We start from the raw sequence: 23,760 nt of genomic DNA, 5'->3' as shown, positions 1-23,760 counted from the left end.
GAAGAGAGGGGCCCCTGCTGCATTTACACTAGGCCCCCTGTGTTTTGCCACTGTCATGGTTTTAAGACAGCTATGGGGAATATAGGCTAAAATGTGGGTTTGTGGGGTCCCTTAAGGGCTCCCCGCCTCTCCCCCTGTCGTCCAGACTCTGAATTCAAAGCGGCACATATCATGCCACTGCGACCCAACACTTGTGCAACAGCGAAACATCCGCTTCTTTTTCGAATCTTGAAAGCCAGGTTTCTTTCAAGAGGAGAACAGCTTGGCTGAGTAAAGAGTGTTCCTCTAAGCATGTTAAGGGCCGTCCGGCTTGGAGCGCATGGATGTTGAGCTCCCAGAGGGTCTCAGCGGAGGAAGAAGCCACTGTGAAAGCAACACACAACTGACAGGGACACACAAGCAAGGCCAGACGCACCCAAAAAGTCATGCAGGAAAGCGGTTACGAACGTTTAGCCAGTTCGGGGGCAGAGGGGGGATTGACAGGTGCATAGTTTTAAGCCATGGGGCCTTACGCCACCAATGTTCAGTTAAGCATTGCCCAGAAACGTAGTGCAGTCCCACTAAGTTTCGGTGACTTCTAGCTTTCTGCATCAGGCAGAAGTTCACCATGTTCCATTTGGTTTACATTAGAGGCCAAACCAAAAAAAACCCCACAAAACTGAATCTCAACTCTGTCATTAAGCGGTTTCTGGGAGATAAAAACTCCTTGTGCTCCAGCCCTTTCCCTGCAGGACTTGCCCCCTCCTCAAACGGGGTCCCCTCCTTGTTCCAGGCTCTCTTGAGAACATCCCGAGGAAGGAACAGAGGGTAGAGAACTCGCCTTGTAGGGAGCTGGTGATTTATCTGGCCCTCCTGGAGTTGACCCATGGGACTGCCCATTGAAAAGGTCAAGTAGAGGATATTGGCTCCACTGACCAGCGGCCTAATCTTGACACCAGCTTGGGCCCCCTTGGCAAGCGACTCTTGGCCAGATCCCCACCCCCTCTTCCATGGGCCCCGGATTCTAAGATCTGCAGCCCCAAAAGGTCACTTGACCCATCTCTGGAGCAAACACAGTTTGCAGCTGGAACCCCTGGAATAAGGCACAAATGCCCCACTGTCCCAGTTTTACATCATAAGCAACCCTGACTATTTTAGCTTGTGCTGTCAAGTTGCTTCTGTATTAAGGTGACCCTCAGAGGAAGCTGAATATTTTGTATTCCTCAAAGATTCTTGAGATTTCTGCCGCCTTCTCTCTCTCCCCCCCGTCCCCCTGCCAAGACGTACCAGCCAAAAATAGTCCCCTCACTTTTGTGGCCTTTTTTTTGGCAAGCCACAAAGAATGGGGGGGGGGGGTGGTGGTGGAAGAAGAGAATTTGGGCTCCCCCTAGGAAACGAAAGCCCCAGGATCCCCTCTTGTCTGAACCAAGAAGGCACAAGATGACACAACACTATATAACAAAGTGAACAAAGGGCTTGGGGGGGGGGTACCGTAAAGCTTTAAAGGTCTTATAAGGTGTTGGGCCTTCACGGGCAACGCCTTTCTTCGTCATAGTCTTGAAGGCAAACAAGGCTCTTGGTTTTGCTCCCACGGAGTAATGGGGCTCTTCCACATTTAAATTATAGAATGAGCTCCTGAAATGATTAATTATTCAAAACATGCATCCTAAGGGTGTGGGCCCGGTGGCGAGACCCATTCCTAAAAATGGATTTCTCACTGGTAACCAGTAGCTGGTGATTTACAACCCCTTATTCATTTTTAGACTATGATATTACTGTTATTGGGCTCTTGCCTGGAACTCAGCTTTTTATAGTGTCATATATATATATGCTATTTGCACACAACTGATTCACTTCAAGCAAGGCTGCTTTCAAGGTTCCTAGAGAGAAGACCGTAGCGGTGAGAGATAGTGTCGCTGCAGCAGGCTCCCCCCCCCCCCACGAAACCCACACCCATTCCGTAAAAGAGGGTGCACCATTTCTGGCCCTCCAGATGATGCTGGGCTACGGCTTCCATCCACTTTGGCTAGCATTGCCAAGGGGGGAGGGTTGAAAAAAATCAGCTCTCTCGATGGGGCCAAAGCACCTCCGCCTGTCTCATGAGGACCAAAGGGAGACCCTGGATGTACAGATTCACACAGGATGTCCTTAGGACTCTGCGTCCATGGAGAGGACAGCGCCACCATTTAATCCAGGACCTTGCAGGATTCACCGAAGACCAGAAAAAAGTCTAAAGCACCACCAGCCTGCTTTGAGTGCCCCTTTTAGTGCATAGTCTGTGCGCTAGTGTGATAGAGCGCTTAGAGCAACAGTCTCGGGGCTTCGGCAATGAAGGGTCTAATTCCTGCTCAACCGGGGCACCCATTGAGCCGTTTACACATGCTCAGGCTGTCCTACCCCACAGGGTTACTGTGACGGTACCGTGAGGAGCATGAGAAAAGGTAAAACATCAAGGTAGCCTGTAAATGAATACATTCATAAATATCTCGTCCAGACTATGGCCGAGGATGGGGGGGGGTCTGCCTTGTGACCACAAGGGCATCTACTGTGGTCCAGGGCAGTGACTACAAGAGAAACATGTCTGCACCAGTGTCATTTACACCCAACTCCCCGTTTCCCAGCTACCAGTAAGAACAAAGGGGTGTTTACCTCCAAAGAGGCCACTCGAGGGGGGGTTGGGGTGTCACTGCTTCCCCCTTTTCAGGCTGGCTCGCTTCACTATCTGTGCCCCCATCCTGCCCCCAAGCAGCTCCGAGCGCGGGACACTCCCTTGGGCCTCTTCCTGGGGGGGTGACAGCAGCAAGAGACAGCAAAGCAGGACGCGGTCACGGACAAACCCACAGGGCAGGCAGGCAGGCAGGCGGACGGACGGACGGAGAGACAGACAGAGAGACACAAGGAGAAGGAGGTCAGATGGCAGAGTCCACTGAGGCGAGGCGGCCGGTCAGTCCATGGGCTGAGGGGGGGAAGGGGGGCGGCTAAACCACACCAGGGGCACCCATGAGAGAGAACGAGGAAGAGAGGAAGGGGCAAGGGAGGGAGGGGCAGGGGACAGAGAGGGGCAGCCAGAGCATCACAGCTGGACGGCCCCCTGCAGCTCCGGTTCTTTTCTGCTCATCCTCTCCTGCTCCCCAGACGGCCTGTTTCAGAAGAGCCTCGCCTTCCATCTCACAAGGCTGTGATAATCACCTCTTCCTGCTGCCCTTCGTCCACGCCGTCGGTCTCCAGCCGCCGTACGACCTTCCGGATGATCTGCAAGAGGCAAAGGAGAAATGAAGGGGAATTGGTTTGGAGTTTGTCTAAAAGCTTGGGTCTCCCGATGTTCTTGGACAACCACTCCTGGAAATCCCAGCCAGCAGCACAGGTTGTGGTGAAGGCTCTTGGGATCTTTTGCACCAGAACCCTTGAATTACCCAAGGCTGGGAACCCTTGACCCAAATGACCCTCCAGAGACTCTTTACAGCTCAATGATGCCAACAGTAAATGGCTCAGCATTAACAGAAGACAAAAACTGCTTAGACTAGTTCAACGTGGCACATCTTCCTTGTGTTAAGCCAACTTTCCCCAACCCATTGATGTCTCCAGTTTCCCATGGCTGTGATAGCTGAGGCTGGTGAAGCATGATGCCCAGCCCATTTGGAGTGCACCAGATTGAGGGGGGCTACATTACATCCATGGTTCTCCATAGCTAGCAAATATCGGAAGGGGGGCAGACACTAAGGAATGCACTACATCAGTGGTCCCCAACTTTTTCCCAACCACGGATGGGGGGCGGGGTCCATCCATGCACGGGGTGCATGGCATGCATGCGTGGGAGGGGATGCTTGTGGGGAGTCAGGAGATCTGTGCAGCCCAATCTTGCCTAGGCCACGCACTGGGGTTTGGGGACCCCTGCACTACATGACCAGAGAAACACAGAGTGTATCTCCACTGGACAGCTGGAACAGGTTGATGCCATTTTAAGCACCATCTCGGTTCCATCTTGTGGAATTGTGGGATTTGTAGTTTGGCCAGGGACTTGGAATGGTTCAGAGAGGGGGTGCTTTGCTGCTCTCTGGCAGAGAAATAGGGAACCTCTCTGGACTACACACCCCAAGTATTTTCAGGATGCAACCAGGACAGTTAAAGTGTCATTACGTCTGCTGTAACTCAGTAGTGTGTATCTATGTGCAGACAAGATCAGGCTGGGCTGTCCAAAGGGTAAACCAGAGGTCTGTCAGCAGACTGAGGCCCCCTTAAAAACCAGTATCTATCCAGTACTTGCTGGGGGCTTCATGCAACAACCTCATTCCAGCAAACAAAACCCTGAGTTAAAAAACTCCCATCCCTGGAGTTCTCATTAACGAGAGAACAAGAGTAAAGACAATGGTAAGCTAAATAAGCAATCGCTTGAAGGAGCAAACACTCAAACCCACGCATCTGATGCTGAAGCAAAGGGGGTGCAGAGGTGTAGCTCATTTTCTCTGGGATCAAAGGCAGGGGAACGGCCCTTCTGTGTCTGGCGGGGGGGGGGGGCGGTCACTGCCTGCAAGGTGGCTTCACTGGGATCCTGGTAATGCAATCTTTGCCCTTCTCTCTCCATTCCTGCCAGCCACCACTTCTGCAACAGACTCACCTTCTTGGTGATGATATTGCCTTGTTCGTCTGTAAATTGTTCCTCGGTCACTTGTTCTCCAGGAATATCTAGCACTTCATTGCCCTGGAAGGAGGAGGAGGAGGAGGTTGAGTGCCATCAGCAGACTGCTGTATTCTTGAGGGAAAGTATGGGCTGTCCTTTACGCCTGAGGTCGAAGGAATTGAACTCCGAGCCAGCCCTTGGTGTCCTTTGGCCGTTCTGCCAGCCGAGCCTGGCACGGTGTCCTTGCCCAAGTGAAACAGGTCAGGGCAAAACAGCCCACCTGAGACAGTGCCACCCCTAAACCTTGGAAAAAACACCTCTGGTGGAAGAAGAATCCACCCCACCCTAATTCCAGGACTTGAAGAAGTTTCTTTTCTTTTTTGCACCACCCCTCCTAGACTCTCATACAATCTTATAATCCTAGAATGGCAGAGCTGGAAGGGACCCGATGGACCATCGAGTCCAGCCCCTCTCAAAGAGGCACCGTGGGGGAATCGAACTCCCAACTTCTGGTTCCACTGTCAGAGATTGAAACGACCGAGCTATCCAGCACTTTCTTCCCATCAGTCGTGTTTGGGTGGGAGGGATTTGGGGCCCTGTCGCCCATCAAGGACCTTTCCCAAGCTTTTCCCCAGGATCCCCCCACCAACGACCCCTTTGGGAGCTGCCAACTCTACCTGGACGATGAGGCGCCTGCGCACCACGCGGGTGGAGACGGGCTCCTCGTCGTCGCTGAGCCCCTCGGTCTCGCCCAGCTCTTTGTCCAGCTCCTGGTGGATCTGCTTCAGCACGAAGCGGAAGGAGCCCTGGGCGACATGCAGGAGGTTCTGGCAGCTGACCAGGAAGAAGCCCAGCAGGACCAAGCTGATGAGCAGCTGGGTCAGGAAGCCCCACATGGTCCCGGCCGGACTGCCTTTCCCTCCTGTGCCCCGGCCGGCTGCCGCCCGGGCAAGCCTAAAACCTGCCTTCCCTCATGGCAGGAAAGGGGGGGGGGGAAACGACTGGGAATCACGGCCGCCTCTGCTTTGGGACTAAGAAGCAGGAATGGGAAAAGGCTGGGTAATTTTAGCCTGCCTGCGGACCAGCTGCTTGGGGGCGTTGGGCCAACCCTCTTTGTCCCCTCCTCCTGGAGCAACTGAAAGGCGCACGCTGGGAGGGGGGGGGGGACACACATATAGAGAACAGAGGCTTCTCAAAGGCACCTCATCTTGGCCGGGCTTCTCACCCTCCAAGAAAGAAAAAAGGCAGTGGCTGCCCCATGGGACTGGAAGGAGGCCAACGGAGACTTGTCGTCTCTTGGATGCTGTCCGCTCGGGGCCGCTAACAATGGGCCTCCCCTAAGCTGGGTCCCCAAGTTGGGCACAAATGCCCAGCCCCCTTTGGCAGGCCGGGCACTTCTATATTCAGGCCACTCCATGCCTGGCGGTGGGTGAAAACCAAGCACTACCCAATTAGGAAGCAGGCAGTAGAGGCCGGGCAGAAGGGATATAAATAGAGCAAGGAGGCGAGGCTCAGATCCCCTCCCCTCAACCAGAGGCCAAGGGAGGCCGTTCCCTCGTGCTCCAGAAGGCAGAGGGTTTCACAGACACTCACACACACGCACACTCCCCTTTTGCAAGCAGCTGGCCAGAAAAGCAAACACAACAGGAACGCAACCCTACGGAATGAAAAGCAAAGCCAATGGGAAACGGCAAATCTAAATGTCTCAGCTGAGGACCAGAGGGAAATTCAATTTGTCTACGAAGGCTCTCAAAAGAGAACCATCTTGACCTGATGACGGCAACTGTTCCGCCTGCAGCTGTAGGTCTCTCCCCCCCCCCCCCCAACCAAGTGGCAGTAATGATGGTTTACTTCGCAAGCCGCCTTGCAAGGAATATTCAGGGGAAGCCCAGGAAATGCATTCTGTCTGCAAACTCGGCTACTGAACTCAAATACAACCAGCATCAGGGTCTCCAATCCCATAGAGCCCCCAAATTTCAAAATATAGTTTTAAAAAAATCTCTGTCCGCTGTTTCAGAATCACTCCCTCTCATGGCATCTGTGTCATTCAGCAGCAGCATTGTTAAGCCAGTGTCAATGTGTACGGTCTAGGTTTGCAGCCTGCACACCTGGGAGGTCTGGAAAGAGTTAACCCCTTAGGAAAGGTAGCTGTGATATGGGTGATGATGCTCCCGGTGGCTCGGTGCAAACGGACAGTGGAGAAAGGGTCAATTTGCAAGGAGCAATTTCACTTAAAGTGATCTTTCCATCCCTCAGCAAGCCGTTCCAGCCCAGCTCCCCCCCCCCCCCCCCAAATCGTAGCTCAAAAATATCCAACTTGGGGATAGATCAGGCTCCAGGTGGAGCACTATCCTCCATACCAGGTGATCCCTGGAGAATCCTAGGACAAGGGAAGGCAAGGGTCAACGCGCTGTGATAAGAGCCAGAGCCCACAAGAGTGAGTCCCATTAGGGATTGTGGCGCTGATTGTCTGAGCTGGGCTTCCAGGATGCTTAGGGTTAGTTCTTAATCTCTTCCACCGTTTCGTAATTTTTAGGTGGTGCCAAGAGACTAGTCACTGGGATATTTCTATTTCGGGGTACCTTATAGAATATGCTACATTCTCTCTCTCTCTTTTTTTTCATAGACATGATAAAAGTTTTGTCCTCCTTAGCAATAATCTGAACTGTAACACCTTCTGCTTGGGGTGAACAGAGATTTTCCCAGCTAAGGGAGAGAGAGCAAGCCACGACAGCTTGGAAACTTTGGGTTCTGTTTTATTTTTTTGTTCGTCAGACTTTCCAGGTCTAAGAAAGGAGGCAGATCCCACCACAGGATCCCCCTCATTTGCTCCATGGAAGTTGGAACCTCCATTGATCTGCGAGAAGGGTGGAGGGGATGATAGCTACCAAATGTTAAGGTGTTTTTTTTAATACTAAGGAAGCTCAGTTTTTCCCTTATGCCTTAGATCTGCCCTAAAACACCATCCTATGTACCAGGGCTTGGTCTATCCATCTGTTTGGGAGTATCTCTGTCACACACGGGCCCCCGTGTCCCTCCTTGCCTGGAGGCACGTGGTGTGGTGAGCCTGTGCGGGAACTCCCACCTGAGTTTGTCCGAAGTAGCTGCTGTCGGTCTCCTCTAGCCACTGGGCCAGGCCTTGCCGCCTCCCAGGGTGGAGGCCCCAATCCTTGTGCGGCGTGGGGCTCTCCCTCTCCTCCGACGAGTCGATCCGCATGTGCTCTGCTCTCCCCCGTTCCTGGCTCCGCACGTGTCGCAGCACGGGAGGGCTTTGGGACGCCCCCCGGGGCAGGTCAGAGAGGGTGGAGATGAAGGAGCTTTCCACAGCCCACTCGCCCAGCCTGGGGAAGGAGGACAAAAAGGGACTCGTGAACCTGTGTCCTTCTCACAAAATGAGGTGCTTCTCCAAGTCTTGGGAATGCAGAAAACGCTCCACTCCATGAAGGACAGATCACCCAATGAACACCTCTCTGAGTGGCTTTCCATATCCTGATAACGTCTTACTTGGATTGACTGCTGCAATGATGTCTATGCAGGGGGGGCCCTTGAAGACTGCCTAGATATTTCAGCAGGAGCGGCATGGGGCCTCTTGACAGCTCTTTGGGGCTCGCCTTGTGGACTATATTCTCTCTCATCTAACAGCTGCATGAGTTAGCCATTTGCTCCTGGGACCATCTCAAGATAAAGGTGCTTGTCTGCAAGTCCCAAAACAGTATTAGCTCCCCACCACCACCATCACAGAACTTTTGTGCTGGAAATAAAGGCGCTCTAAGCAAATTCCTATTCCTAAAACTACTTGTGCGGAGATAGAATGAATGCAGGGGCAAAGTGCAAGAAATAACTAGGTTCAGCAAGAAGAATACTAAACCCCACCCTTTCTTCCCTGTGTATAATCCCAAACAGTCCCTTACTTCCCCCAGTTAGGATGATGTGGAAGCCCAGATGGCAGAACTAAAACAGTGCTCATGGTGGGGAGCAGAAAAGCTGCAGGCCAGCTGGCCGGCCGGCTTCATCCCCATTATGGCCAGTTCTCCCCTGCGTATGTTTGCATGCATTTTTCTCTGCATGATGGGGGCTGAGTTGCAAAAATCCTGCCCACACAAGATGTGTTTCAACTTCTTTTTGAGTTTTCTGGAAATCTGCAAGGAACTCTGTTCTTTGGAAACAATGTGGTTGACCCTACTGTTTGATTTTAGAAGGGCCAGCTAACGCTGTCACGTGCTGCCAAAATACTTTTGATTTACAGCATCCAGAACAAACTTTTAGTCATAGGTGTGATGTTCAGAGCAAAGCCTATACCTTGCCACTTCCGGGCAAATTCAAAGCAGGGACTTGAACCCTGGTTTTCTCATCCACTAGACCACATCGGCTTTCCTCTGGTCTTAAATGCGGAGCGGAAATCTCATAAGTGTCTCCCTCCACCCCTGGCATTTTCCTCCTTGTACGCCCTGTTAGTTTGGTCACAGAACTGGTTACAACTGCTGTGCAGCTCAGTGGTTTAAGGCACCTGGCTGTGGAGCCAGAGGTTGGGAGTTCGATTCCCCCTCTGTCCCTCCTCGACAGGGGCTGGACTGGATGATCTCACAGGGCCCCTTCCAGCCCTGCAGTTCTAAGATGATGAGGATGAACTTCCTTTCCTATAGGTGACAAGAGACTACCCAGAGTGTTTTGATTCATAATATTCTATACCACTGGTTCTTAACCTTGGGTTACTCAGGAGTTTTGGACCGCAACTCCCAGAAGCCTTCACCACCAGCTGTCCTGACTGGGGTTTCTGGGAGTTGCAGTTCAAAAGCATCCGAGTAACAAAGGTTAAGAACCACTGTTCTATACTATGCTTTAAAATTTATTGATTGATTTAGTCTCTACCTTTCTCCCACAGAGGGGATTCAAGGTGTCTCACAATGTTCAGACAAGTAAAATTAAAAACACAGTAAGTCTCCCATTTAAAAAAAATTAATCAAACTATGAAAATACTTGAAAGAGATTAAATGATTAAAAATAATTAAAATTTTAAAAACACACTAACTTAGGGAATCAGTTATGGTTATTAAAAGCTTGCCTGGAAAGATGGGCCTTTCAACTAAAGAGAACACTAGTGTGTATTTTGTGTTATAGGTACAGTTCACTCCTGTCTTTTGTTATCATAGAATAATGAAGTTGGAAGGGGTCTATGAGGTCATCAAGTCCAACCCCTGGGGCAATGCAGGAATCCAAATTAAAGGATATCTGCCAGGTGGCTGCCTAGATTTCTCTTGATCGTCTCCAGTGCTGGAGCCGACGTCACCTCTCAAGATAATTGGTTCCATTGTCGTCCTGCTCTAACATTTAAGAGGTTTTTCCTGATATTCAACCAAAATCTGTCTTCCTGTAACTTGAGCCCATTGTTGCAAGTCCTGCACTCTGAGATAGTCGAGAACAGATCCTGCTCCGTATGGCAGCCTTCCACATCTTCCCCCCCATGCCTCTTCCCACTAGACCAGATGGCATGACCCACGTAACTGGCTTTGCTGGTCATTTGGACAGTCCGGCCCAGTATTGTCCCATTTAACTTGCAACAGCCCTTTACGGAGTTCAGGTAGACATCGGAGCTGTGGGAAATGGAACTGAACCTGCATTTCACCAAAAAGCAACAGTTCAGCCCCTGAAACCTTCTCTCCGCTCTCTGTCAGCAAGAGCCGCTCATTACCTGTCTTTGCCCTTGTTTATGACACGACTGACCACGGGCGACTCTGTGATGCGCGCCTGCACCCTCTGCTGGCCTGAAACAAGAGAAAGGTCATGGTGGGAACCTCTGCCCTGCCCGCCACGGTGCCCCCCACCCACCCATACCTGGGGCTTGCCCTCTGGCCTCCTCCCCTCTGACCTCTGACCTTCCTCCTCTAGCATGTCCATGAGGCCATTCATGGCATCTGAGTCCACCGTGTCATCCTCGACCAGATCCATGGAGCCCAGTGGATCGGGGCCATGCGCATCCTCCGGAAGCTGCCCCGGGAACCGGCCTTCGCTCGTGGCGTCCGAGTCCTCGGCTTTGCTGCACTCCAGGGAGGAGTCTTCGGCAGTCACCAGCGAGGGCGTCAGCCCCGAGGACCACACCTGCATGTCCGACATCTCCATGAGGGCATCCTGTTCGGTGGCGGCCATGGGGATGGCGTCCATGATGGCCACCTCGCTCCAGTACTGCTCGGCGCGGAGCGGGGAAGGCAGCGCATAATGCAAAGAGGCGGGGGAGAGCAGCTCGTCCTGTAGCGAAGCATAACCTGCATGGGCAGACAGAGGGGGAGGGGAGGGACAGACTCATAGGCTGGCTGTGGAAATGGGCCCAGTCTTGGTGCCACTTCCTGCCTGCAAGAAAACAGTCTTGTTTGGGCGCTGAGCAAACCCAAACAAGGAACACTTGATGGCAGGAAGGGGGCCAGGATTCCCCCCCCCCCCCAATCTGTGGGTCGGACTCTACAGTGCAGTTGCCACGTTATTACAAGCAGGGGTCCTGTAAAGAATAGAGGATCGTGAGGTTCCTTTATCTCCCTCAGGTTGAAAAATCAGGTTGCTTTTGTTTTGTGATTGGTTATCAGGAGGTAAACAGGGGTGTCGTTTGCAAATCCAATTACTGTACTCAGGCATGGAGATTTGAAGGAAATAAGTCTCTTGAGGGAAAACATGCTATCTGCTTTTAATGACAAGGCAACTGCACTGCACAACTTGATCCTTAAGGCATCATCTTTTCAGACAATCACTCAAAGGGTGGTTATCCCATGTGTGGTAAAAGCAGAGCTTCATGCCCTCCCAGATATGGCTGGACTTCAACTCCCATCAACCCCAGCCAGCAAGCCCAATCAGGTCAGGAACCCTGGGAGTTGTAGGACTAGAACTACACCAAGTGGGAAAAGGTTGCCTACAGGCTGTGAATCTGCTAAGCCGGCCAGACTATTCCCCTTGCTTGTTGATAAGATCAAAGAAGCCGCTTGTCCTCGGCCGGCTTCCCAGGAACACCACTAAGACTAGCTTTCTGGAGATCAGCTTGGGAACCCTTGTTTTGGGACAGAAGGGAGAGGAATCCAAAAGAAGACTTGATAATGAAACAAAGGCCATAAAGCTGGGTGTTGTCGTCCACGGCTTTCAGTCAGCCCAAATGGATTTCACTTGTGGCTACTGGGTTGTCGTGAACGTGGGAAGTGAAGGCTTTGTAACCCGAAGGAGCATTCTGGCAGTTTTTCAAAATGGTATGAAAAAAACTGCTTTTGACAAAAACCCAAACAAAAACTTTAAGCCTCATCTGTGAAAACTCCTCCTTGGGTCTTTAATAACGTCAAGAGTCCAGTGTGCTGCGTTTCAAAACAGTATGATTTTTTAAAAAAGCTGTAAAACATACATATTTGCTTTTTAAAAGTTGTTTATATAACATGGTTGATAGAAACCAGTTTTTGGGGAAAAAAAACTTGACCTGGTTCAAGCTTTTGTCAATTAAAAAAAACTTTTAAAAAGTTGAAACACATGTTGCCAAACACATTGTTTTTCGTTGTTACTATTAAAGGCTTGTTTCACTCGCAGTTGTTTTCTTTCATTCATGTCATGATTCTCTCCATCTGACACAAAGGGAAGGATGAGGGGATTAACACCAAAGTGTTATGGACAAAAGCTTTCACTGTCCTAGCTTCTCTCAGCCTTCCTTTCTCCTGCCTTTAAGAACTAGCATGGTAGTGTGAAGACTGAACGTCCACCATTATTAGGCTGCATTAACAGAAATATGGCCTCCAAATCTTGCAGGATACTAGTCCACCTTATTCAAAACTAGTTAGGCCTCATCTAGAGTACGCCGAAGAATTGATGCCTTTGAACTATGGTGCTGGAGGAGACTCTTGAGAGTCCCCTGGACTGCAAGGAGAACAAACCTATCCGTTCTGAAGGAAATCAACCCTGAGTGCTCCCTGGAAGGACAGATCCTGAAGCTGAGGCTCTGATACTTTGGCCATCTCGTGAGAAGAGAAGACTTCCTGGAAAAGACCCTGATGTCGGGAAAGTGTGAAGGCAAGAGGAGAAGGGGACAAAAGAGGACAAGATGGATGGACAGGGTCATCGAAGCGACCAACATGAATTTGACCCAACTCTGGAGGAGGTAGTGGAAGACAGGAGGGCCTGGCGTGCTCTGGTCCATGGGGTCACCAAGAGTCGGACACCACTTAACGACTGAACAATAGAAGAGTACGGTGTGTAGTTCTGGACTCCACACTTTAAGGAGGATGCCAACAAACTGAAGCAAGTTCAGAGGAGGGCAACAGAGATGATCAAGGGACTGGAAAGCAAGCCCTAGCAGGAAAGACTGAAAGTCTTGGGCATGTTTAGCCTTGAGAAAAGAAGAATGAGGTGAGACAGGAATGCACTTTTCAAAGACTTGAAAGCCCGTCCTACAGAGGAGGGGCAGAATCGGTTCTTGATCATCCCACAGTGCAGGACACGTCATAATGGGCTCAAGTTACAGGAAGCCAGATTTAAGTGGAATATCAGGAAAAAAAATTCCTAGCTGTTAGAGTAGTACGACAATGGAACTGATTATCTCAAGAGGTGGGGAGTGCTCCAACTCTGGAGGCAGTTCAGAGAAAGATAGGCAGTCCTCTGTCAGATCTGCTTTGATCTGGATTCCTGCACAGAGCAGGGGGTTGACTCAACGGCCTTATAGGCCTCTCCCAACTCATTTGTTCTATGATTCTGTTATTATTTCAGGGAGCTGATGATGCTTGGAAAGCAGAGCTGTTCCATACCTTTATCTATCGCTGGAAACAGCTGCGTGTTTTGTTTTGTTTTGTTTTTACTACAACTCGGAGAATTTGCCAGGTAGATGCTTGAAGTTGTAAAACTTTGCGTTTCAATATTGTACTATTTCAAAACGGGTTGGGCTGGGGTTGTAGTCCAAACAGTGACCCAAAGCAAGGGTAGGGTAAAATAAAACCTGTCTATGCAATGGGAAGTATAAACATCTCCCCCCAAAAATTCTTTCAGTGTTTTTCCAAAATCATTGTCCATGTGCTCTAGGAAAGACCCATTTTCTAGATCGGAAATTTATTTATTTATTTATTTATTTATTTATTTATTTATTTATTTATTTATTTATTTTTATATTTATATTTATATTTATATTATTATTATTATTATTATTATTATTATTATTATTATTATTATTATTATTATTATTATTATTATTATTATTATTGCAGAGGTTTATGAAATTTTAGCTGGCTGGCAAGCTCCCTGGTTTCTGAGGTTGAGAGTTCGATTCCCCACTTGTGCCTCCACGCAGAAGAGCCAGCCTGGGTAACCTTGGGCCAGCTGCACACAGTCCCAGGGCTCCCCCTAGAGGAAGGTAAAGGTAAAGCACTTCTGTGTATTCTCTCCCTGGAAAACCCTAGAAAGGTTCACCATAAGTCAGAATTGACTTGATGGCATAGGGTTATTATTTTATTTATGAGATCCTAATAGAAAAACCCACACATCCTGAGCATAAGCAGAGGGAATTTCTCTCAGTGCTGATCCACCCCAATTAACCTCACACATCAGGGATCTGAGAAAAACAACTTAAAGGCCTAAGTAACACAGAGGACTGTGGATTGATTCGTTTTTATGTCGGACAGTTGGACAAAAGCTTTTGTGGGTGATTTGAGGGACACCAAGTAGACTTGGGGGGGCTGCACATGGATCATACACTGCAGGAGTCCCACCCTCACCCTAAAAGTTTAATGTGAGATTTCCTGTTATTAAAACCACTGCCTGCAAGACCTAAGCTGCGATCACACTTACACAGCTGCCTTTGTTGAAAACTCATTCTTTCTACATTTGTCTCTCCCATTCCATTTTCTTATCTGCCCTCCGAACTCCATCAACATTAGGCTGTAATCTTCTCGGGCCAGAAACCTAGTTATTTATCGGAATCTGCAAAACACCCTTCCTTGATCTGGAAGTTTAGTCGTGGTCAATGGACTTCTTTCTTATTAGGTTGAAATGTTTTGCTACTCATCCAAGTTGCATCTTCAGTCTAAGGAGAGCTGATAGGCGATCCTTGATATCTCCTCCATGTTGGTTTCAGGAGAATGGCTCAGCACAGAAGCGACAACGGTTCAGGACCACAATCAACAGTGTTCCTTCATTTGAAGGACAAAGGACACTCCATTGATGATCCAGATGTACTCATTTTAAAACCCAGAAGAGAGGTGGCTTGAAAGAGGGGTCAGGGAGGCCATATATGTGCATCCAGAAAATGCCTCACTCTACAGGGTTGGTGGCCTTAGACGCAGTCTGTCTCCTATTGATCTTGCTGACCTTTCATCCCTCCCCAGAAAGATGAGGACCACTGTTAATGACTGTTGACGACCGATAGCAGTGGGTGGAGATTCACTCATCGCCCCAGTCCTTTGTCCATCTATTCAGACCAGGGGGAAGTGAAGCCAAGGTGGGGGAGATGTCGGGGGTCTCCTACCAACTCTCCTCAGACTGAAGAAGCTGCTTGGATGGGGAGCAGAACGTTTAAACCTAGTAAGAAATAAGTCCAGTTGCCAGGACTCAACTTCCAGAGAACCTCACCTGGATGGCTGAGCATCTTCACAGATCCCCTTGCTTGAGGGTACCCTACAAATAAACGGCAAGAGGGAGGGCATGAGGTTTACTCCCAGGGTGGGAGAGCTACCCTCTCCCAGGTACAGGTGACTCTGCCTCGTCTTGCTCCATGCAGCCTTTGGCAGTCTTGCTCGGCCAAAGCTGGACTTTCCCAGGGGAGGCGCCAAGCTATTCAGTCATGACTTTGAAACGGGCAGGTCGGGGCAGCCCTTCCAGCCTGCAAGCCGTTGTGGGGCAGGGAGAGAAGCCAGGAGAGGGGAAAGCAGTGGAGAGCCACATGCTGGCTGACGTTCGGCCACAGCCACAAGGAGAGGCGTGGCAGGTCACAAGGCTGAATCCATCATGCATTTGCCAGCAAACACAAGCGCTGGGAAGGCTCAGAGAGGAAGACAGACAGAGCCAGTGTAGACAGGCGGCGAAGTTAGAAAGAGGAGGGAAAGGGAGGAGGAGGAGGAGGAGAGAGAGGTCAGGGTGCGGCCCGCTGAGAATGGTGACGACCTACTAGTCAGCCATCTCAGGGGGAACTGGGGTCCCCTCCAGCTGTACAGCAGGTGGAAGAATGTAGATCGTACTGGGAACAGAAAGGAAGGAAAAGGGGGGGAAAACCAAGTGAGCATTGAAGATCTTGGCTGCGCTGCCCTCAGCTGCATCACCACCTCCTGCGGCCTGACTCCGCACTCACTGAAACGCATCGTGATGATCCATGTTCAATACCTCCTGCTTGAAACTGACAGCCAGATCTCATATCCCAGCCTGCTGCTTCTCCCCACCACCACTGCCACCGCCTAGCGCCTGCTGTCGTCTGTTGCGGTGAGTCCATGCCCAGGGTCCCTATTCATCTCAGCACCTGAAGTCCCACCAGCGCTGTGCTTCCACAGGACAGCATGGACATGGGAGGAGAAAACGTGCACCCAAAGCTGCGTTCCTAAACCTAGTGTGGCTTCCAGACATCCTCTGGAGGCAGACGTGCGCAGCTCAAATCCCTTGGAGTGCCATGTTCATATTCTAATCCTTCTCCTCATTTTGGGACTGCAGAGCTGGAAGGGACCCTATGGGTCATCAAGTCCAGCCCCTCTCAGGGAGGCACACTGGAGAATCGAACCCTCAACCTCAGGCTCCACAGCCAGCTGCCTAAACCACTGAGCCGTCCAACAGTTCTAATCTCAGAACTGCAGAACTGGAAGGGACTCATCAAGTCCAGCCCCTCTCAAAGAGCCACAGGAGGGAATCGAACTCCCAAACTTGACAGCCAGTGGTCCAAACCACGGAGCAATCCAGCATTTCTTATTCACTCAAGAAAGCTGCAATGTTCTTGTTAACTACAGGGTCTGGCCTTTTTCCTTGCAACTCATCTGCTGTGAACCCACTTTTCTCACTGTGTCCAACAAAGGACCCCGTCTCTTCTTTTTTGCAAATTCCTTTGATTTCAGCTAGTCAGCAGGGTGGGGGTGGGGGGACAAAACAGGGAGCTGCTGCCGAGAGGAAAAGTTAGCAGGGAGAAGCCAGTTGCTGGGCTGATCTCAGGGGCCACAAAACAAGCCAAAGGGGCAGCAAAGATCCAGAGGAAGGAGAGGAAAAGGTCATCCCACTTAAAAGGTCTCCATGCAGCTCTAGCCTGCGCACGCGCACACACCACTCCAGGACCGCAGGAGTCGCCTGGCATTGTTGCACCGGCCGCTGGGGCAGGAGGACTCACCATTCATCTGGGAAGGCGAGAGGGAGTAGTCTCTGTGAGGGTAGCGCTTGTCACCCTTCAGGCTCCGGCTGTGCCGCGCCGAGCCTTCCAGCATGTTGATGATCTCGCTCCGGTCGATGTTTCGCAGAGCCGCGTAGAGGTTCTCCACTGCCAAAGAAGAAGGGAGAAGAGAAGCCCATTAGTGATGCTAAGCAGGGCTCCGTACTGGATGCTGGGTCGGTGGAGGACCACCTGGCCAACCGAACAAGATCCCTGCGCGTGCTTTGTTTCGGGGACCACCTGCGGCCCGTTCCTGATTTTTACTGAACTTTACAAGATCCCATTGAATGGCCGGCCAGGGCACCAACGCAAGGGGTTGAACATCACGGACTCCTGACACCAGACAAGCAGCACTGCATGCCGAGAAAAGCGTCCCCCAGGTAAAATGATCGATTTGGCTTTGATTTGGGGGAAATCAACTGTTCCTGGTGGTTTAACTAAAATTCTAATCCCAGTTCTGATGGAGGCCTGCCATGCTTCTGGTTATCTTGTTTTCCCTAGCCAAACAGAAACTCTTTGAGTTTCAAAAGAAGGCAGAAGGGGGGGGGGGAGAAAGGGGATCAGAACATTAGGCCTCCTTTTGCTTAGAGAGACGGGTGATAAATTCCAAACCACTGGTTGACGAGGGGATTGAAGTCACACCCTCCCTCCACACGCTTCTTGAAGACAGCAGGCTACAACTATTTCCATCTAAGCAGCAGCATTTGGCCCCCAATGAGACTTTGGGGATTTAATAAAAACCTATAAGTTTGGAGCTACCCACAAGAATGGGGTGTACAGCCTGAGGAAGATGAATGATCATAGAAAGCTTGCTGTTTAATCATTGTTTTGTTTTGTTTTTAGTGATCCAATAAAGGTATCACCTGTTCCTGCATTTGTATTAGCTTGGAAACAGCTGCCTTTTAAGACTACAGATCCCAGAATTCCCCAGCTAGCAGGAAGAGATTATGGGAGTTGTAGTTTAAATAGCATTCCTCCCTTTGGCACCTGCTTGGTCCTCTGAAAGGGATTTCCTGTGTAAATATGGGCCACGTTTCTTGGACAAAGACAATTAAGGGATCAATTCCAAAGGGAGGCCCCTAGGCAAGCTGAACCATCTTCTCTCTCTAGGCACAAACAAAGACAACAGGTTTTCCTATGCCCGTTTATATTCTAATCTAATCATCTCAAGCTTGGTCACCCAGACAGATCCTAATCACCACCAATGTCCTGGAATTAATCACTTCCAAATTGCTGGTTAAAGATTTAGTCTTACACAGTTGGCCAAAAGAAGTGTTGGCAGCTTTAGAAGAGGTAGCCGTGTTAGTCTGTGCTAGCAGACAAAATAAAAATAAAAGTAAAGAAGACAAAAACATCTTGGCACCTTAAAGATTAACTGCTGTACTTGGATAAGAGCTTTCATGTCTGAGGAAGTGGACTTTATTTTTATTCTGTTTTGAGAATAACCCTAATGAAAATGCCAATAAGTGCATTACCTAGTTACCTTTTTTTATGCAGCCCTTTGTAAAAACTGGACTGCCGTTTCATTGCAAGATTATTTATGTAAACACTCGACTTAATGAACTGGTTGGTTAACTAACAGATTTCATCCAACTGATTAGTTAACTAGGATTCCCATAAATTTACATATGATGTCATATGCAAAAAATGGATTTTTTTTCTCCTAAAGAAGAAAAAAAGCAAAGAACAGCCCATGTTAGACTACACAGGGAAGCCATTGAAATCCACAAACATCAGCAAAGCTTCAACAAAAAAGAAGAAAGGCACATCATGTACCTTAGCAGGGGACACCTGGGATGGCCAGCCACACAGGTGCACAGTGCACGAGTCTGATGTGTCCTAGGTAAAGGGGGTGCCAAAAGAAGGTGTGGAGGGGCTCCCCTTCATGGTTTCCTGGGTGTAGCTCAAGAAAAGCCCCGGGTCTCATACAGTCATTAAGGGCAAGGAAAAGTCCATGGTGGGGAGAGAAATATCTAAGCCATATTTCTGGTAAAGCAAGACGGGAGGGTCACACATCCCAAGTTCAATGTTTTAACTACGCACTATTGGCACTCTGGCCCCCACGACTGGTCCACAGGTTCAACAGCGCCATGCTCTGCTCCAGCAGGGAGTTGGGGTTCTCCACACGGATCCTGTTTATGTCATCCACTCCGAACTGAAGTTCCCGGGCAAGCTCTGGTGTTGTGTTGGGGAGAAAGGAGACATAAGACGGAACCAGCATCAGGGATGGGTGAAACCAGAGATGTGCATGGCTTTCCTATAGGCACAGCTGACTTTGATTCTCACCTCTTAACCCTCAAGTAGCCTGAAGCCAAACCCTGAGCGACCCCAGGAACTGGGGGTCAAAAGGGACGCCTCTTGGGTGAGGGTCGGAACCGGATGTGGTTGCAAAACCACAGAAGAATGGGATTTCCCTGTTCAGTTGAGTCTGGGTATTTACGACACCTCTGGCTAATTGAGAGACTTCATAGGTAAAGGTAAAGATTCCCCTTAACATCTAGTCCAGTCGTGTCCGACTCTACGGCGTGGTGCTCATCCCCGTCTCCAAGCCATAGAGCCAGCGTCTGTCCGTAGACCGTTTCTGTGGTCATGTGGCTAGCACAACTAGACACGGAACACCGTGACCTTCCCACTGAGGTGGTACCTATTTATCTACTATCATTTTTACATGCTTTCGAACGGTTAGGTGGGCAGGAGCTGGGAAAAGCGACGGGAGCTCACTCCGTCGCATGGATTTGCTTTTACTACGGCTGGACGTCTGACCTTGCAGCACAGAGGCTTCTGCGGTTTAACCCGCAGCGCCACCACCTATGAAATCACAGAGGCTGATGCTATATATCCCAAAAGCCAGCCTGAAATCTTGTGCACCACCTTATGTCTTGTTCCCCAGCAAACTAAAAATTCTCTTTCAAACCCCGTACCTCAGAAGATTCCGCCATTCAAAAGATAGGCCGTTCAAAGCAAGCCTTCCTTTCTGTGCTGTGCCCCACATTTGACGGGGGATTCTTGGGTGGGGTGGGGGAAGAGTAGTCCAGAGAGCAACTCTTCCCATTTCTACATCGTGTAACTCACCAGCCCAACTGAGGCCAAGGTGCTCCGCAATGACGGCCATCTTCATGTCCGTCTTGTCCTTCTCAGTGCTGCTGGCGGAGCCTGGAAGGGACAGGGCGTGAAGCTCAGGGGGGTTACATGGCAAGCATTTGAGCCATGTGTTGAGCCTCACCTGCTGTTGAGCCTCACCTGCTCGCGAGGTTGGTTCGTAGCCCACTTACCTAGGGTACTGTCACTGAGAAGGCTGTATCTCTCCCGCAGGGCCAGGGGGGTCAACGTTCTCCTTCGCTCTTCAGTGCCAGAACTCTGGAGGCCAAAGGAGAGGGGTGAGGTTCACCACCAGCGATTTTAGGACCATTTCATATATGACTCTGTGATGCTAAAATCCCAAATTACTCACACTCCTGTTCCAAACCATTTGTGCAAGCGGGACGTGCAACAGAGGGCTCATCCAGACAAAACATTTGTTCCCTCACAGGTACCCAATTGTGCGCTGATAATACTGGTCATTTCCTGCCATCCAGACGGCGCAAGGCTTAGAATGGTAACAGCAGTGACAAACTCCCTGGCTTTCCAGCCTGTTTTTAAAAAACTCACCATTTGGGGGGCAGCCAAGAATTTCTACGAGTAGCAGGAAGGGGAAGGGAACTTGTGATCCACCCAGATAAGCTTAAAGTGTTACACTATGCAGAATCCTTGACCTGGGTTTTGGCTAGCCAGCCAGCCAGCCCGCTAGCCAGCTAGTCATGGCCTCTTCCAGTTTCCTCCACTCTTTTCTCCGATCCACCACTAAGAGTCAACAACCCAGTGAGGATGGTTCAAACCCATTTGATTATTTTAATTTTTATTTACTTCTCATTTATTCATTTCATCCTAGCCCCTTTGAAGTCGAAATTTTATGGCCAATGCAGATTTAGGAATTTTAGGGTGGACGCCTAAATAAACACTTGGCAGGAGTTGGGTTTCTGTGTCTTGCAGAGTGGCTAAGCCCTGGATCGTAGAAACAGAATAAATTATACCACATGTGCAAATAATGATGGAGATTTCTCCACGCCATAGAATGCCCCACTTTTCTTATCATAGAACTGGCACTGCCTTGTCAAAATAAAATACAGTGGGGTCTTGACTTAAGAACGGCTTGAGTTAAGAACATTTTGACTTAAGAACCGCTCTCATAGGAAAATATTGACTTGACTTACATACTTAGATTTGAGTTAAGAACTGAAAAAAACCCACGTGGGAGGCAGGGAAAGTGCAAAATGTGAACTTTCAGTTAACTGTTGGCCAGTGAAAAGGGTGCCTGTCTGCTTCCTCACTTCTCCCAGTGTTTAGAGAGTGGATTGGGAGACAGTCTTCGCACTGCCTGGTACTTGTACTGCCTGGACTGTATTTTCCTTGCCTTCCCTGAACCTTTCTTGACCTAAGAAAAAAAGAAACAAAATATCCCCCTCTAGTGGTCGAAGGCAGAATAGCAGCTTCCCATTAGTTTCTATGGACGGAAAAGAGCAGATACGGATCAAATGGTTTTCAATGCATTCCTATGGGAAATGCAGATTTGACCTGAGAACTTTTTGACTTGAGAACCGCCTTCCAATACGGATTAAGTTCTCAAGTCAAGACCCCACTGTAAAAAATACTGACCTTCTGTCAGAGTTGCACATTTTCGACAAGACGGATGGGTATAATATAATAGAGTTGATGGGGAAGGATCTGGGATGGGCCGAGGTGGGCCGCCCACATACCTTGGAGCAGGGCGGCATGGTGATGTTCAAATGGCAAAGGACATGCTGCAGCTCCTCATACTTCATGGGCTTCCGTAGGAAGGACAGAGAACCGCTCGCTTCTCGGCTGCTGTCCCTCACCTGCAGCCCAAAACACGGAGGAGATAGAGAGGAACTGAGAAGGGGAGTATAGTTTTTTTCAATAGATGTGGGATAGCTCAGTGGCTTAGGTCTCTGGCTGCAGGGCCAGAAGTTGGGAGTTCAATTCCCCAGTGGGCCTCTTTTGAGTGGGGCTGGACTCAACAACCCATAGGGTCCCTTCCAGCTCTGCCGTTCAAAGGTTATTATTAAATATTATTAAATAATCACTTCACTGAGCTTTCAGCTTTGCTTTTTCAAGTTTGCTATGATCAGAAAGTTCCTCACTTTTCTGCTGAGTTTTCAAACTGCTTCTCTAAAGACATTATCACCCACCCACCCAGTTTGCTGAAGACCTGGACTTGTTCAAATCATCTTTAAGGCTACAGGAAGCCCTACACAGCTCAGGGAAGCGCCGAAGAGCAAAGGAGCTGTTCAGTTTTTCTGTCACGGCTCTGAAGGGTTGCCGGATGGGATGACCTAAGCTTAGGAAACTTTGCCAGCATTTTCCATTACTTTGAGAGGAAATAAAAAAGCGCGCTCTCGTGGTTCTGATTCCGAAACATCACGCGGCTCTCCCTGCCTCTCACCTTGACGGGGATGATCAGGCGGTTCTCACAGAATGACTGGAAGAGGAAGCTGCGTTGCTGGGCAGCCTTCTTGATCGGCACCAGATTCCCAGACAGCTCCGTATGGAGTGGCATTCCTTCCACCACCTGCAGAAATGGAGCGTAAGCTCTTAAAGAAATGCTTGCCTGATTCTCCTCAAGAGGTGATGCTCCATGCATGCGCTCCCTCATTTCTGGGTTGGAGCTCTGCCCATTTTTTTTTCATTGCAAGTGATCAAATTCTGTACACACCCCAAATTAGGATCCAGCAGACTAACAGGAAAGTTCATTACCCTGGATTTATTCTTTCGTGGGAAAGTTCCTGCCCCCCCCCCCCAGAGTTGTTCAGGTGTCCAGACGGAAACATGGGTTGGGCAGAAATTAACAAACTAGGTGTTCTCAGAGGGAAAACCAGCTCAGCATTCCAGAACCAGGGAGCTACCGGGCAGAATATTAGAGAAGACCGATGCAAACTTAGGTGGCAGGTGGGAGAGAGAGAGAAAAATATCCACCTTAAGTTTGCATTAAGGTCCTATTATTTTTAAGGTGATTTCTTTGATCTGGTGTTATCCCCCTTGGCTAGAACATGCCACTTCCTTCTGCAGCACAGAGGTGTCATTGTCCGTGATAATTAAGCTCCTCCAATGGTAGATTCTAAACAGATTTGGTAGGTTTGTGAGTACCCCCCCAAAAAAACCTGCACAACCTGTTGTAGCCAAAGACAAGAGTGGGTCAAAAGGAATGCATACATGTTGGAATGCCAATGCCATCCTTTTGCCTTCCTGAAATGCTTAACGTTAAGATGTCTTGAGGTTTCTTCGAAGAAGAGGTCTAAGAAGTTTTAGCAGCCACAGTGGGGGGGGGGCTGAGGTGGGAACCATTGCCCCCAGGTGGAAGGGGGGGTTAGCTGGGAATTGGGCTGAGCAAGGTGTGTGAAGCCGAGGCTTGCTGGCATCGAGTGCCAAGGGGGCTACCTCAATGTCCCGACTTCGTGCCACTTCAGTGAAGTTTTCGTGCTGCTCCAGCGTCTTGTCCACCTTGTCGTCCGTCATGCAGTAGCAGCGCAGGCGGCCTTCCCGCCCGTCATTCATTTTGGCAAACACCACGAATTTGGCCATGTAGGGCACGGCGGCCAGCTCTTTGTACAAGAGGGTGGCAAAATGGACCGCTTCGGCCGTGCGTGGGCAATCTGCCAGCCAGAATCTGGACAGGAGGAAAGAGCGTTGGGCAGGGTGAAAGGTCAGGAGAGAAACCCCCAGCCCGGGAGACTTTTCCAGCAAGGTGGGGGCAACGCATGGCGTTCTT

General features: G+C 49.8%; 1 protein-coding gene across 8 annotated transcripts in view; it reads right to left on the bottom strand.

Moving 5' to 3' along the window:
• Window positions 1–23,760, bottom strand: part of ANK1 (ankyrin 1) — a 137,709-nt gene that overhangs the window by 3,175 nt on the left and 110,774 nt on the right. For 4 of the 8 annotated variants that reach the window (XM_072978994.2, XM_020780244.3, XM_020780245.3 and 1 more), the window contains 13 exons: window positions 23,430–23,658; window positions 22,438–22,563; window positions 21,731–21,850; window positions 20,210–20,294; window positions 20,010–20,090; window positions 18,981–19,112; window positions 16,899–17,045; window positions 10,471–10,857; window positions 10,287–10,359; window positions 7,683–7,938; window positions 4,595–4,678; window positions 3,169–3,231; window positions 2,629–2,761 (listed from right to left, as the gene is read on the bottom strand). In XM_072978994.2, the coding sequence (XP_072835095.2) occupies window positions 2,663–2,761; window positions 3,169–3,231; window positions 4,595–4,678; window positions 7,683–7,938; window positions 10,287–10,359; window positions 10,471–10,857; window positions 16,899–17,045; window positions 18,981–19,112; window positions 20,010–20,090; window positions 20,210–20,294; window positions 21,731–21,850; window positions 22,438–22,563; window positions 23,430–23,658 (1,882 nt within the window). In that variant the 3' untranslated portion in view covers window positions 2,629–2,662. The other 4 variants (XM_020780246.3, XM_072978996.2, XM_072978997.2 and 1 more) reach the window with 4 other exon arrangements.

This window comes from Pogona vitticeps, chromosome 8, assembly GCF_051106095.1.
Source record: "Pogona vitticeps strain Pit_001003342236 chromosome 8, PviZW2.1, whole genome shotgun sequence".
Lineage (NCBI taxonomy): Eukaryota > Metazoa > Chordata > Lepidosauria > Squamata > Agamidae > Pogona > Pogona vitticeps.
The sequence above is the reverse complement of the archived record's forward strand: the minus strand, read 5'-3'. Positions and strand labels throughout refer to the sequence as shown.